Consider the following 15,914-nt stretch of genomic DNA (forward strand, 5'->3'; position numbering starts at 1 on the left):
CTACCACATCTGGGAAAGGCAAAGCAGTGCTGGTGGAATCTAATATCCTCATATTCCTTTGTTAGCAATATTTCAGAATTAACATTGCTTCAAGAGAAGGTTGTAATTCTTCTGAGTTTGACTTGTTGTTGTGTTGGGGTTTTTTTAAGCTTGAAAATTAAACTTTATTTTTCTCCGATTTTCCTTCTCATTTTCTACTTGCTGAGAACTTAGCTTTGTCCTTGCTGTAAATTGAACGTGAAATTGGATCTAACTGAAATGGCAAAGGATGTAAATTGGAGATATCTTGTACCTTCAGGACTGTGTCAGGTTATAAGAGGATTAAAGGAGGTCAAATTTAAGTTACCTAAATTGCCTAATGAAGGTTTTTTAAATGCTTAAAAAATGTGGTACCTCTCAAACTTTTGAAGAGATGCCTCTAATAGGCCACTAAATATTACCTCTCTAATAACTATTCAGGGAAAATGCTTGGGGCTGATGCCCTGAGTTGGCAGCTGAATGTCTTCATTAACTGATGGTGGTTGTGACTTCTTGCAAAAGTCACTGACTGTGCTGTACCTCATTATTTCTGTTATTTCTAAAGTTACCATGCCCCACAGTTACTGAATTTGGCAGTGACAATAACAATGCGCTAAGAAATCAGCAAACAGCAATTATGTTTCTAGAAATGTTCTAGGCACGTGGGGCACTGACCCCCCAAGAAATGCTGAAGCAATCAAAAATGCTATTCAGTTCTGTGAGTCTGATATGTCCCATGCATGACCTAACTGGTATCATTTGTCCCTCTGAACAAGATGCTCTTTCATTCCTCAGATGAAGACTTTCCCTGTGGGTGAGTGTCTGTTCTTCAGTGTAGTACCAGTATCACCTGTGCAATTTTAAAACTAGCTTGGAAACCAGCAGCAGTCTCTGGCATCATGAAACTACTTCTTGAACAGATCAGATTAGTCTGTGGGGACCTCTAATATTATTGGGTACCAGTGAAAACTTTCTTGGGCATCTGTGCTGCACTGTACTCCATAGACTGTACATATCCTGTTAGCAGATTGTCTTGCATGCTGCAGTCTGTGATCCTACCAAAGGATGCTATAGAGTCAGAAATGTTGGTAAGCCATCAACTAAATAATAGCCTTATATGAAAACCTCGTCTGATTAGCCCTTGCCACTTCCCTTGATTAAATTTAGGGGAATATGGAACATTTCTGAAAAGCCATTAAAGAGCAGTGAAGAATACTGCACAGATGAGGACAATGTTCCTGACATTAGGAACAATATGATAAGTGTTTGAATTTTGAAACTTGTTCGAAACTCTCTTGTTTCCAGATAATCCTAAGGAATAGCTCAGACTGAACTATGAGAGTGGCTCAGCATGATGATACATACAAGTCCCTTTTTAGATGTGATTAGCCAAATCACTCCCCTGCTCTCTTGGGTTCCTCCTCTGAGGCTTGATTCACTTAGACATTAGTTGTTAGCTTTTCACTGATAAATAAAGCTGTCATCTATCAGAGTTGCTGACAGTAGATGTTGAAGTAAGCACAATATGTACGCACTAGTGCCTGAAAAATTCAAATGTTGGATTGAATCAAGCACTGCAAGTTCAGCTGGAGGAAAACTTGCATAAAGGACGCTGAATTTGGTTCTCATTTTGTTGCTCTGATGCAGGCATAAATTATCTTGACTCTGAAATGCTGATCAGGAATATATCGGGTACAAATTTGGAGAACTATGGTCTCCACTTGTGTTCTCTTGGAAATATCTTTGGAGAGTGTTCAAAATGTTGGAAAATATAGCACAGTCCATATGAAGAGGTAGATGGAAAACCATATGCAGGTAAAACTTTGAGCACGAGGGGCTCCTTTCTTCAATAGACAATCTTAGCACTGGCAGGGCAATACGTTTAAAGGCAGCTTCACTAACCTTGCACAGGTTGTACTTGCAGTCATTCCCCTTTGCAATTATGCAAGGGCATAATTACATGCCATGCCATCCATTTTGGATGTGCACAATTAAACGATCCTATAAGAGTATCTAGAAAGCTAGCCCTTCATGTGGAAATTGCATGCATATTGCAGCCATTTTGTATTTAAAAGTGGTCGCACACACCACATGCACAAAAGAACTGCTTTAGCATGCCATCAGTGCTCATTACAGGGTATTGTGTCCATTGGCACAGATGGAAAACCTGTGAGGGTACGTCAGCATATTAATAGTGGAGAACTGAAGGCTGTGAATTCAAAATCTGGATTTGATCACTGGAAAAGATGTGGAAAGGGTGTGTTTACTCTGTGCTTTCAGTGTACAGTGTTTGCACTGTGCACTGAGATCTTGTATGTGCCTGTAGCCTGTTGCAGTGTGTTCCAGCAAAAGAAAACTGGGATCTCTTTCAATCCTGCACACTGACTTCAGGCATTGTAACTAACTCTTCAACACTCAGGCTTGTCACAAATGACCCCGTTGGTACTTCTGCATATTGAATGTTTTGGTTTTTGAAGCTTGCTTCCATTCAGAAATGAGTATGAACTTTCTCTTACTGAGACAAACCCAAATGACTGTTGGTTAGCAAGTGAGTGTCAAATACACTAAGAGTAATTGCAAAATAATTTTTGACCCAACATGATTTAATGATAGTGATTTGCCCAGCACACAAAACAAGTAATTATGACAGTTTCTACTACATATGCAGAAAACAAAATACCTTTGCCTCTTGAAGACATGTTTCTTGTCCTTCCTTTGTTACCAGCCCTCAGAAAGGATCTTGCTTGGATGTCTGTAGATGATGTGTGGTGGCTTCTGCCTTGAGTTTACTTTCTAATGAACTTCTGGAGCTGCAAAAGGGAAAGGAAAAAAGACGGATATGAGGACATGTAAACAAAAGATGATGCAACCAGCCACGTATTTCTCAGCAGAACCTGGGACTGCTATATTTGACCTATGTATTCTTCTTCTGCAGGAGGAATTGGATGCCTTGGTCGTGACAGGGGGCAGACACGGAACTGCCTTGACGCAGTGGAGATTTATAACCCTGATGGAGACTTCTGGAGGGATGGACCTCCTATGCCTTCTCCCCTCCTCTCCTTACGAACAAACTCTAGCTGTGCAGGCTCAGTGGAAGGGAAGCTGTACCTCTGTGGAGGATTTCATGGAGCAGGTACTCAAATGAGTCTAAAATTCTTTGCGTATTTGAAATCAGTTTCACTGTATGCAGCCTGACTTGACTGAATAACTCTGTGAAGTGGCACTGGCATGCCCTGGAACAACAGAGCTGATCCAGCCCTTTGGACTGCTGACTCCTAATGTCAATATGAATGGTGTTCTGTTTGTTCTTTGTTTTTTTCCTCAAAGCATGAAAAATTAAGGACGTTTCTGATCTGCACTGAACTGTTCCAAACCTATGCAGAATTCTCCTTGATATACATACAGAGCTACTGAGATCAGGATCTTAATGTATGTTATGGGCATTACAGAACTTGAGCATATTTGTTGAAGGTTTAGGCACTATTGATCCATCTGTAGCTGTGGTAGCTAGCTCTGTTTACTTACATGATTTCATTTTCAGTGTTGAAAAACCTTGTGTATTTAATGAGTACTCTGGTTAGGGAGGTCAAATTCCAGATCTGGTGATGTGAAATAATCCTAGTCCCATAGCCTAGCCACCTTTCCCCTTTGAAGTCTTCCTTCCCCCTTGACTATCTCCAGTATTGCTACTCATTAATTTTAATTATAAATGCAGAGTCTCTCAAAACATGCACACTTCTCCTGCTATAGAGCAGCTGCTACCCCAATCTCATTTCTAGGAGAAAGCAGTAGTACAGATGCACTATGCACTGCTACTAAATGTCGTGTCAGGCTCACTGTTGCCCAGTAACGTCCATATGGTATCACTGGGTCACGTCCTTCATGCCACACTAATAAAGGCTGCATTGGCTTTTACTTGTATTATGAACTCTAAACTTAGAACTGCTATGTTTCAGAATGGTTTTCATCCTTTAGTTCACAACTTACCTTCCCTTCACTTGCTGCTGCCTGAAGAAGCTGCTTTGTGAAAACACTTGTATGGCAGCTCTAACAGGTGTGTTCTTGTGCCACATCTGATGGAAATTGTGACCTCAGAATGATTTTGATTACAATTCATCACTGTTTCCATAGGAAATGTGCCATCATTTTTGTCCTCAGCAGTGTAAGGAAAGCCTAAAGTTAGTGGGTACAAACCTCAAAAGGATGATCTTCTGCACCAACACGTGAAGCAGTTACATTCAAGATGACTAACGGATTAGCATGAAACCTTCTGAATAACTCTGTAAAAAAAGCCCTGCATTCTGTCACTGAGTTGCATTAGGAGTGGCAGCACTGGGAAAGGTTGAAAGTTCCCCTGTGGGTTTCAAGCTGGCCATCTTTTGTATGCTTGTATAATGCCAGCTCAATGGGGTCCTGACTCCTGACTGTATTATTGCAATCTAGATAATTATGTATAGAATTCTCCTATGCTAAGTGTTGTTTAGATGGGGAAACAAGGAGTGGAAGTTAGATAATGCCAGTATTGCAGTTACCTGTGCAACCTGGATTTTGATGCCCTCCATGTGTGCACTTTGTATACCTGAGAAATAGTATATGATTGTGTTGTTAGCATAATGCCTATTAACAGGGGAGCCAAAATAAGATTCACAGTCAATTTTAAATGTGATATATCCAAATGTCTGAGGAGTTGAGAGGAAGCTGTGTCTTAAGGTAGGCTTATTAATGACTTTAAAGTTATTAGAGGGAAAGGTTTGTTTGTTGGTTTGTTTGTTTGTTTTTTTAATCTTCATAATAACTTCCAGCTACCACCATCAAGGAATAGATGACTGGAGTCCATTTGCAGAACCTGGAGGTTATGTCACTGGTTTCTCTCCCTGTCCCTGTCTTCTCTGCATGCTGGGAAGAGTGCTGCTCTTTGGGGTGAAGGCTGAAGTAAGGGACAGAGGGTTATTACTGTCATGTGGGATCTTGGAGAGAGTGGCTTGACTTTGCTCTTTCACAATTACAGCTGCTCAGCAGATTCAGGATATTCACAGAACAGCATGTGCTGCTGCTGCTTTAGTAGCAGATAGGGTTATTTTAGAATGTGCTTGTTTGGCTTTAGTTTTTTGGGTTTCTTGGCATGCCACTTCAGTTTTTGTGAGGGATGCAACCAAGAGAGGATATTCCAATTTTACAAAACATTGTAATTTAGTTTCAACTGAGTGGAGTTTTTGGAACAAGCTGGTGGCACAGCTGTAGTCTCTGGGTTTTCTGCCTGTTGAACTCTAAAAGGCTGCTGTGAACACTCGAGTACAAGTGCTTCTCAAAAAAAAAAAAAAAGGCAAAGACGTTGGCTAAGGCTCTCCAGAGTAGCAATATATATAAGCAGCAGGATATAGGGACTCCCTATATACTGGAGACTTGTCCCTGACACCTAGTCTGAACTTGTCTTTGCATTCATTTACGTTCTTGATCCAGCAGTAGGAAAGCTGGTGACATAAGGATATTTTTGCATCTTAATTTTGTTTATGCACCATGCTCTGTGTGCCTTTCTGTGCAAGCATAGACCTAAGTGGTTAATCAGAGGCCAGAGATGCTGTACACAAAGCTGAGAAACAGCTGTCAAATGCCCAAAGGGCCTTAATTTTGGATCAAAAGACATTGCCCTTTCAACTGCCATCACTTCTGTGTCCTTTATTACACTCCTTGAAATTTCCTGATAACAGGATGCCCATCTGATATGTACTGCCTCTAAACCTCTGCTCAGAGAAGGACAAGGACAAGTGGAGTAGCACTTAACAGCATCCCCAGGAGCAGAAGAAGAGAAATTGCAGCTACTTGGTCTCCAGAAGGAAGTCTGCTTGGCCAGCTGGGAGTATCATTTGAGCAATGCAGAGTAAAGCCTCTCTAAAGGATGAGTGTACTCCAAAGTGTCCAAACTTCAAGAGAAAGCTTCCCCTGTACTGCAGGAAATGCTGTTTCAAGTTAAGCTATTGGTGTACGCTGCTTGTAAGACTTTTCCTGCTGAGGCTTCCTCAGGTTAGAAGCTTGTTCAGGGACTGGCTATGAGAGGGAATTAATTCAGCAGAAGTTTAGACTTAGCTGAGGGGCCTACATGAAGACCTTAGTGACCCTAGACTCCATGCAGCATATGGAGAAGCACAGACTTCCAGAGGGACGTTCAGGTCCTTGGTGCTTGAATTTTTTTCTGACAGACCAGAAGGCAATTCAGAACCCTGAGAACCTCTTGTCTGTTAATGCTCCGTGTTTCTACCAGGATATGAGCAATCCAGACTTGGCTTACTGAAGGCAAAACTGTCAGGAGCCTTGTGTCTGTGGTTAGATGGTAGAAGCCACTCTGAGACCTCTTATCACTTGGCAACAAATGATGTGCCTTATGATCATAAGTACCCAAAAAATAATTTCTACTTTGAATTCCAGTTTCCTGCTTTAGAATGACTTGCCAGACTTCATCTGCTAGCCCATAGTTTATCCAAATTAGTTCATTTTCTGCTAAAACTATTATTGCAAATAGGAGCCATTAATCTGCTCATCTGACACCCAGCTCCAGCTCACATAACCTAGTGCCATGAGTGTTGCCTGCCATTTGCCAGCAATGTTACAGCATTCAGCAAGATATTTAGAAATATTTCAAATCCTTGTTTTTATCCATTAGTTTGTAGTTCTGCACAGAGAACACCAGTCGTAGTATGAATATTCAGAAGGACCCAATGTGAAGAAGCCAACCAGCTTTCTACTAACTGCTCTAATGTTGTCGCATATAGTGCTGTAGCTACAGATTTTAAAGCAGCCATGTGGATCAAGTATACAATATTCTTGTTGACACATCTTATTTTCTTTGCCTAGCATTAAACCTGACACCTGCGCAGGCTGACAGCTATTAATGTTAGCCTGGGCATGGCAGGAGTAGGCTCATTAGAGTGCCTTGCTCAAGGAGGGGTGAGCAACCCTTTAGGTATGCAGCACTATACAATTATGAATGCCTGCCAGACTGGGTTCCCTGCTTATTTTCCAGTGAAAATAATGCTATGAAGCAGCCAAAAATATTTATAACAAAGGCAAGCATGCATGCCTTTTTGCTGGGACTTCCCAGCTCATGGAGGCACACGTTCATTAACTTTGCTTAGTTGCTTCAAACAAATCTTGCAGCACGTCCCTGGGGGCTGGCGCTGTGGGAACAGTCAGTGGGGGGCTGTTCTCCTGATCTGTAGCTGCTTTTTTAGATTATAGGTGTTGGTCCAACTGTCTGCCTCTGATTTGAATTAATTCAAATTTGGATTTGATTTTTTTAACTTGATTATAATTAGAATGCCATCATTATTGTACACCCATGTGACATTAGCTGATGTGCAAAGTAATGGGGCAACTGCCTCAATTCAAAGAATAAGATACTTAATAGGTCTCCTACTAGCAGCACATCACTTAAAATATTGTATGATTTTATCAGCTATTGCACTTGATGTTGAACTGTCATTCTCTGAACTGGCAGTTGTGCCATCTTTCTCCAACACAGTTTACAGCAGAGAAGATAAACTTGCTGCTTTCCTACTATATATATGAAAAAAAATAATCTAATATTTAGCATCATGTATGAGATCTGAGCTATTCAACCCAGATCTGTTTACTTATCATTGATATCAAACAGAAATTCATTTTTGCTCAAAGGGCACTACAGGCAGTGGGAGAGTCAGAGGAAGGGAGAAGGGAAGAAATACCTCTGGACTTGGAGCACCCAAATCTAAATTTTGTCTGTAGCTGTTAGCCACGATAGGTGATACAGTAGCATACAGTCCACTAACTGTGTAGCTGCTTCTACAGGGAAAAAAAAAAAAATTGCACACTTACCCCAGGTGCATTTTCTGGACGCTTCTTCCTCATTTACATAAATTGTAATCCATACATTGGAATAGCAGCAGCACTGCTTGCGGCAGTGCAGAGCCGTGTAGTAATTACTGTATTCCAACTGAGCTAATGAGTTTGTATCTCCACGCCACCCTCTCCTGACAGCGGACTAGCTTAATAGTTATTTATTTTGACTAATCTCCCATAAATGCTGTTCCCCTCAGCCTCATCCATTATGTGATTTAGATGGGGAATCGTTGTAATGCTTGTTTTTTATTATAGTGGTTATGGTACATTACTGAAATCAAATTAAATTTAGATGTATTAAGGAGTCTGGCACAGTAAATACTACACTTGTGAAGTTTGGGGGATGAGGGATCGGAATGAAAGCTGTTTCTCCAGCACCTTCCCATGTTCTCAGCTAAATAAAGCAGAGGGGCAAACCCCGGGCTGCCTATCTGCAGCACTGCTTGTTTCCCTCAGTTAGAATTTACCAGGCAGTGATGAATAATTGAAGTTCTCCTGCCCACAGTTGTTATCGTTTGAATAAATATCCCCACCCATGAAACGGATCCTGGGTCCCTGTCTTGCTCAGCATAGCAGTCTGCCACAGATGCTGCCACATTGCTCCAGCCAGCACACCAGGTCCACCCCGAAAAACACTGCTTAACTTTTTGCCTGTTCCCTGGAAAGCTGCTCTTGGAGACACCTTGCTGGTGTGCTCCCTTCCTCAGGAGGGCTGCCCGCCTGCCCCATGCTCATTAGCTAGAAACTCAGTGCTGTAAATAAGGCCAGTGCAGGTCAGGGAATCGCTGGTGAGCAGCACCTGATTGTTTCAGATCTAAATTCAACCCGGTGTCTGACTGTGTTAGTAATCTGGTCATGCCTCTGACTAAGGTTCATTTATAGTTTATAAAGGGTTAATAAATGATTAATAGATATTTTAATGCATTTTAATTAATTGCTAAAGAGGTCAATAGGTTGTTTAGAAACATGGCTTAGAGCCATGTATGACATCTTCTATTGTGTTCATAACTGCCTGTCATGCGTACAGTCTAAACATGCTTTATATCATCTATTAATAATGTATTAACCCACTGCAAAGCATTTAGGAACAGTATCCTAGCACGGTCTGAGACCAGTAATTGCCATCCTGCTCTTCCAGCTTTTACTCCCATGCATGGTGCATTGACTTCAAGAGCACTGATCCTGCTGCTGCTGTGGTTTGTGATCCTGCTATCACCTGCAGCACAAGCAGGATCCGTGCTTGTAAGACTGGAAGAGGCCTTGCCTATGAACAATAGACAACTGGAAAGAGTTAAAATGCTGCAGCAGCTAGATCAATCCCAAGAAAATCAGTTGAAATAACTGAATGAGAAGTTCCTTCCTGTAGACCATTCTTCATACATACATATTTTAATTTTAATGCACATTGATTTGTGAGGGAATGGGTGGATCACAAAGTTATGGTTCTGAAGAATTACACAGCAGAGTGGGAGGATAGAAGTCTTGTCTATGAGAGTGAATAGCTTACCTTACTCCATGCAGGTGCTCTGAAAACAATAAGCTGCCACAGCTGTAAAATGAAGTCCCAACCTGCCTCCCAGCTTTCACTGTGTCTGATGGGAAGCACTGCCTTGGTACTTAACATCCTGAAGGCTGGCCAGCATGTTAAACAGCCAGGCCAAGTTCCCTCTCCTGTGTATTCTGCTTCTGCCCACAGGCACAGATGATGGATGTGCTTGACCCCACGAGGGGTGTTGGCTCTGTTGTCCTAGCGAGGCTGGTGGAGTTAGGGGCAGCTCACATATGCAAATGGGATTGAAGGCCACAGACTTGATGAACTTATTCTGTTTCCTACTGCACATCAGGAACCAGTACATCTGGTGATAATGATCTAAATGCACTTCCATCCCATTGCAACACAAACGTGAATTCCCAAGTCACTGAACTCTACATCATGTAATTACGAAAGCAGCTATTAGTGGTGAGGAAGATAAGTAGCAGAGGCTAATCCCTTATGTTTAAAGTCATTGTCTGCTCTCTGGTGCAGATAATGGCATGCAAAACCAGTTACAAACTAGCACTGTAGATTGAGCTGCCTCAAGACAGCTCTGGGTTGGCTGTTAGGTGACAAGGATGTGAGAAGCTTGAGCAAGAACCCCCCTGAGTAATGAGTTCTGGGGACTGGCAAGCACCTCGTGATGTTTAAGTGCCTTTTCTTTGGAAAGAACAGGCAGTTAACAGCTCAACCACTAGAGGTTTGGTGGCTTTTTTCTATAAATTGATTAATGGCCAGAGAAGGTGGAGCATGTTAGGGAACTGTGCCAACAGGAAAGGAAAAGGTGCTGTGACAACCTGAGAAGTGCCAGGACTGATATCAGCAGGAGCTCAGGAAAGTATGGGTGAGGATGTCCCAGGGCAGATGAGGTTCTGTGCTCAGGCACCTGGCCCTGCTCTGAATGAGCCTGCTTAGGTACTGCTGGCAGTGTGGCTGTGGCACAGATAAGATGCTGGTGAGCTTATCCAAAGCTACTTTGGATGTCTCTGCCCTGCATTGAGTAGGCAGAGGCGTTGCAACTTACGGAGATACTGAGAGCACGTGCCATGATGCAGCTTTCTTCCTCCATAAGATGGAAGCAAACAGACTGGCTGATGTCAATGGGTTTCTGTAAGAAATTAAGTTCTTGACCACTTTTCAGCAAACTTCCATAGATTTGACTCCAATGAGCTAACATTTGGCATTTGGGAGGTCAGTGCTCTGGACTCTAAAGCCATGGGGTAAATTTCTTAGTATCATCATTAGCAACATAACAGCTGTATGGTTAATAGTTCTGTATGAGCTATAGATTTTCTACTTGTTAAGCATATTGCTCAATTCTTCTGTGTCTGCATCCCTTTAACACCTTCCCCCATCCTCCAAATAATAATATTGGAATGCTCGGTTCCAAATAGGAAAGACAAAGCAAAATCAAAAAAGATCAGAAGTGCTATAAATACTACACTTACAAGGGAAGGTGTCCTTCCTCCTAATACTAAATTACAAGTGGAATGCAGTTTAGAAAAAAAAAAAAGGGGGGGGGGGAGACAAAAGCAGATCAAATATTTATAATATTGCCTGCAGTCATACTGTAGGTCTTTCCAAGTATGGTGCATCCTGATTTATGGTCTCTCCTCATTCAAATGACATGACAAAGCATACGATATAAAATGAAGTCTGGCCGTATTTGGGGAGTGGAGTATATCTGAAAATAAACCCGCTGTAGAGAAAATATGATTGTGTCCATGGGGTGCAGGCAATCACTGAAAAACTAATGTTTTTGTGGGGTTTATCTGCACATGTAAAGGAAAACTTCATATCAAAAATTTTGGGACAGTTTTATTCACAGATGAATGCAGAAACTTACTCATTTTGCTCTCAGCCTACTATAATTGAAATATGACTCTAACAATTTTTTTGGCTATAAATCAAGTTCTTTATTACTGGAAAAATACACGTTTGTAGGTTCAGTGTTGGCCTTCAGCCTGCATTTGAATGACAAAAAAAAAAAAAAAAAAAACATAACTGTACCAAGAGTTCTGTGACTTTCTTCTGAAGTACTACAACTTCTAGTGTGGATAAGCTTATGCTGGAATGGATGTTTCTTATGCTGGTTTAGCCCTCTCCTAGATAAGAAAAGCACACTGCAGTAAACACTGTACTGCTTTAAAAGTATCCGCATTAGGGTTAGGTTTGTATTACCTGAATGATCCTAATACAAAGGGGTTTAAGGCCCATGTACAAAAATATAAAGCAAGTTTCTTAAGACCTCCTCATGGTCAAACAATGATGTGCCTCATTTTGTAATAATACTGCCTCATTTTGTAGGGGAAAAAGCGTTTGGAAGGGAGTGAATTCCTTTCATTAGGTGAGGCGTCTGTCTGGTAAATGATGCAGAATAATGCTATGTGCGACAGGGAATTCTGTGCATTGGCTTCTTAAAAGGATAATCTGTGTAATACAACCTATTTCTTTCTGTAGACATCTTTATTCTACTTTAAGCAAAATTGGCTGCTAAGGTATTGCCTTAAAAGATAAAAAAAAAAAAAAAAAAAAAAAAAAGATAAACCAATGAGGCAGAATCTGGAATTACTTGCACTGAGGTAAATGTTAGGCTTTAAACACTTTTTTGTGGATTAAAGTCCAAATGAAGAGTGGGGTCTAGAATCTAAAGAGACAAACTTCCAGATTTTTTAACAAACATTACTTTTTCTATTGTCCATACCGGGGGTGGGTGGGTGCGTCTTCAGAGTTCAGTTGTTTTAACTCATTTCAAAACAAAGGGGGGATGTCATTTTTTGAAGCATAACTACATTGTGAGCAGTGCTTTTCCTCATATGAACTCTCTCATCCAAAGCATGCTGTTTCCTTTCATATTAAATAAGACAAGACTGCAGAAGTGATTGCTTCCTTTATTCCAACAACAAACCCTTTTTATCTCCCAAGGGTTAAGAGTTAACCAACAGTCCGCGTGCTCGAAAGCAGAATTTGTGGAGTGGAACAAAACCAGCTACATCATCACACAAAAAGGGAAACAAGGGACACCGAAGGTTGTGAGTCACCAGGGTCAGGATAAAACACAGCAAGGCTGGCGAGGAAGGGTGGCTGAATCTGCCTTTGATGTTTTAATTATGATTTTTTCTGAAGTGTTACAGTTGCCCACAGAACATTTCAGACAGTCCCAGTGTTTGATTTTTTCCTCTGATTGTCTCACTTTTGTCATGATCTATGCCAAAGAAAATCCAGGCATAAAAATTTATTGCATAAAGGAGATGATCTAATAATAAATCCAGGGGCTGGAGCCTCCCATGTCACAGCTCAGGTCTGTTTGTCTTCATATTTGTATCTTAGGGAAAACCTGCTTGCTCTTGCAGGGTCATACAAAAGTGAGCTCTTTGGTACTGGCATGTGCTACTTGTTCACAGGTTCAGTTGTGCCTTCTCTTCACAGGTTACTGGGTATTTTAGCAGTTTGTTGTCTTGTCTCATCGATGGTTGTTGCTTGCCTATTATTCTCCTGTACTTAATGAACTACTGAAGTCCAATAAATGAGCCATCAAAACTATCGTTCCATTTTCTGAGAACAGAGTAAAGGAACAGAACAAGAACTATGCAGATGAGGCCAAATCCTGAAATATTAATTTCACTCAAGCTTGCAGAGATGTGTGAAGCTCCCAGAATCTAGGGCTTGGACCAAGAAAAAGGTTTCTGGTACAGCTGAGGGGAAAATGACTATGGGCTGTGGGGTGGAAACATTGTGCTGTTCTCTGGTGAGAGAGGGGTCAGAGATGGTGAATGGTTGGTGAGCTGTTTTCTTAAGTAAATACTTTATAAAAACATGAAAATATTTCCATAAAGCTAAGACTTCCACAATGTGCAGGACCTGCAGTAATATAGAACTGCCTCTAAATTGTGCAGTGAGGAAATTGATCCCAAGGGTGGAAGAAGCCTCTTTTCATGTGACCTCCTTGCATCCTGAAGCTATTTGTAGAGGAGCCCCAGGGACGTTTAAATCCCATGGCACTATATCATTGTAACATGGGCACCAACTTTCCTCAGTGCCTAAACTACAATAACATTCTCTGTGGGGTAGCAAAACCCCAAAGTTGCTGTTTTCTGGAGGAATTTGTGGTCTGTTTCCAATGCAAGAAAATATATACCTCCAGATGCTCTTCTGTATTTCACTCTTTCCCTTTTTTCAGTTCTTTGCTGTTGGCTCCACAGAAGGGCAGTGTCCAAACATGAGATGCAGTTGCTAGACATGGATTGTTTCTGAGGTGACATTAAAAAATAATATATTACAGAAGGGCTGAATGGGAACCTCAGTCCAGACCCTGTAAAGTTTATCCTGTCACAAGTATTTCAGGAGTCAGAACAGAGATGAGTACTTGGTGTTTCTTGCTGTGATGGCTCTTACCTTCGTACCTGTGAAGTGTCTGTGCTTGGCAGTCTTTGAGACCTGACTCCTAATAAATCTACCCAGAGATTCATCAGAAAGAAGGGAAGGAAGCTGACAGCAAAGCACATGCACATCCTCATCTCAAAGTAAGAGTTTAGACTAAGGTTACTGTGAGAAAGCAGCTTTAACATGAAAGAGTGAGCAAAAATGAAAGATGGTTTTTATTTTTAGGAAATAATTTGGCTTTGAGTAGCGAAATTGCTGGAGAGTTCAGGCCTTTTGTTAGCAAAGAAAGGCTTTACCTTTTCACAAGAAGTTTAATTCAGCACTGCTGGTTGACAATTGCAGTTCTCTGCTGTGTGGTGATTCTTTTCATTATTTTTTGTTAGTCTCAGTAAAAAGCTGTTTGTCTTCAGATTGGCTGTGATTTATTGGCTTTCTTCTGACCCGACTATTCAAGACAAATTCCTCAGTATAAAGTATATTTCAAGCCCTGGAGGTTTCTCTATCTTTATTTGCTATAGTATTGGAGTGCTTCCAGGGGCCTGAGAGCTACAGTTTAGTCGGGGGGAAAGAAAAGACAAGGCAGTGCATGTAGGCCTGCTCATTAGCTCTGTCTCAAAGTGAGCATTTGACATTTTGATCGTGCGATGAAATGCCACCTGCATGCTTGTACTGAGGTGGAGTGCTTCATGTTTTTATCTCTGCTGTTCAGAGGTGAGGACTGAATGTCCTGTACAGGTCTCCATCTGCACCAATTAGTTCTCTGTGTGTCGACAAACTTGCGTGCTCCTCAGCATAGCTGTTGGTACCACAGAAAGCACCTTTTCATTGCTACCTTACAGTAGGCTAGTAACAATGCCTTTGATCCTGTTTGGCTTCACTTCTGGTTCTTATGTTGCTTCTGTTTTTCAGCTCGTCACGAAGTCATCACCAAGGAGATCCTCGAGCTCGACACGTGGGAGAACCAGTGGAACGTGGTGGCCATCAATGTCCTCATGCACGACAGCTACGATGTCTGCCTCGTTGCGAGGCTGAACCCACGGGATCTTATCCCTCCTCCCCCCGACTTAGTGGACCAATAGAAGTTCAGTGACTCTCTGCTTCCAGATTCTGCAGAAACTTAAGAATTTGGAGAGACAAATTTTTTTGGCTCTGGATGACAGCTGAGCCCCATGGAGAGAAGCCCGCAACACATACTTAAGGACAGAGATGCCTTTGAACTGCACTTCTTGAACAATGCTTAATTTGCTAGTACTTGTACTTATTGGTGGTGTTTTTGTGATTGAAAGCTGAGGTTGCCATCCTCTGTGTGTCGCTTGGGCACACTGTCTCTTGGTCTTCCATTCGGCTGTGCAAGCTGCAGTGTTTGGTGCAGCCTGTGCTTCTGGGACCTCTGCCTCGCAGGCAAGGGGGCAGCTCAGGGCTCACATCATAGCAGAGCACCCCATAGGAAGGAAAGCTCTAGCCAGGGAAAACCCTCTTTTGTTGTTCAACCCACCAAGTTCTTCCGAGCTACCGAGGAGACTAAGAAATATCTGAAGTCAGATGGCAAAAAAAAAAAAAAAAAACCAGTTCAGCTGTACCTCAGTAACAGGCTATTTGGCTGATGTAGGAGTGGAGGGAAGACAGAAAAGGGCATTTGTTTGTTTAAACAAGTAAAAGCATTAGTCAAGGTTTGTAAGCCAAGTACATCAGCTACTGCAAACATTATCTAAACCGCAGCCAGGACAGTCAAGTCATCCTTCCTTTGTCAACAGAGCTGAGTCTGTGCTGGCAGAAAACTGGTCTTCTGGCCACAAGTCACAAATGAGTCTTCCAAAAAGAGATGGCCAACTTTTGTACCAAAGAAGAAGAATCCTAAATTTTTGCATAGATTCTACCTGTCATGAGGCAGGACCACCTGGTCTTGTGTGACCAGAACCTTAAAGCTAGAAACCCCTAGCTTTAACAAATGCTAAAGGAGTGAACAATAAAATTGCACAAGAATGATCACTGTCAGCAAGAAGGTGCTTTTAAGGTTGTAAAAGCAGTGATAAAACTGGAAGGAAATAATTGGCAAAGAAATGAAGGAATCCATCAGGTAGTTCATCTGTAGTTATTAGCGTGTTTT

At 41.7% G+C, this 15,914-nt stretch overlaps 1 protein-coding gene across 3 annotated transcripts in view; it reads left to right on the plus strand.

Annotated features, from left to right (window-relative positions):
* Positions 1 to 15,312, plus strand: part of KBTBD12 (kelch repeat and BTB domain containing 12) — a 49,285-nt gene extending 33,973 nt beyond the window's left edge. For all 3 annotated transcript variants that reach the window (XM_082767854.1, XM_082767856.1, XM_082767855.1), the window contains 2 exons: positions 2,954 to 3,151; positions 14,717 to 15,312. In XM_082767854.1, coding sequence (XP_082623980.1) covers positions 2,954 to 3,151; positions 14,717 to 14,886 — 368 coding nt within the window. In that variant the 3' untranslated portion in view covers positions 14,887 to 15,312. The remainder of the gene's footprint in view (positions 1 to 2,953; positions 3,152 to 14,716) is intronic.
* The last annotated feature ends 602 nt before the right edge of the window (positions 15,313 to 15,914 follow it).

Source organism: Aythya marila (genome assembly GCF_965140915.1).
Source record: "Aythya marila genome assembly, chromosome: 10".
NCBI classification, from domain to species: Eukaryota; Metazoa; Chordata; class Aves; order Anseriformes; family Anatidae; genus Aythya; species Aythya marila.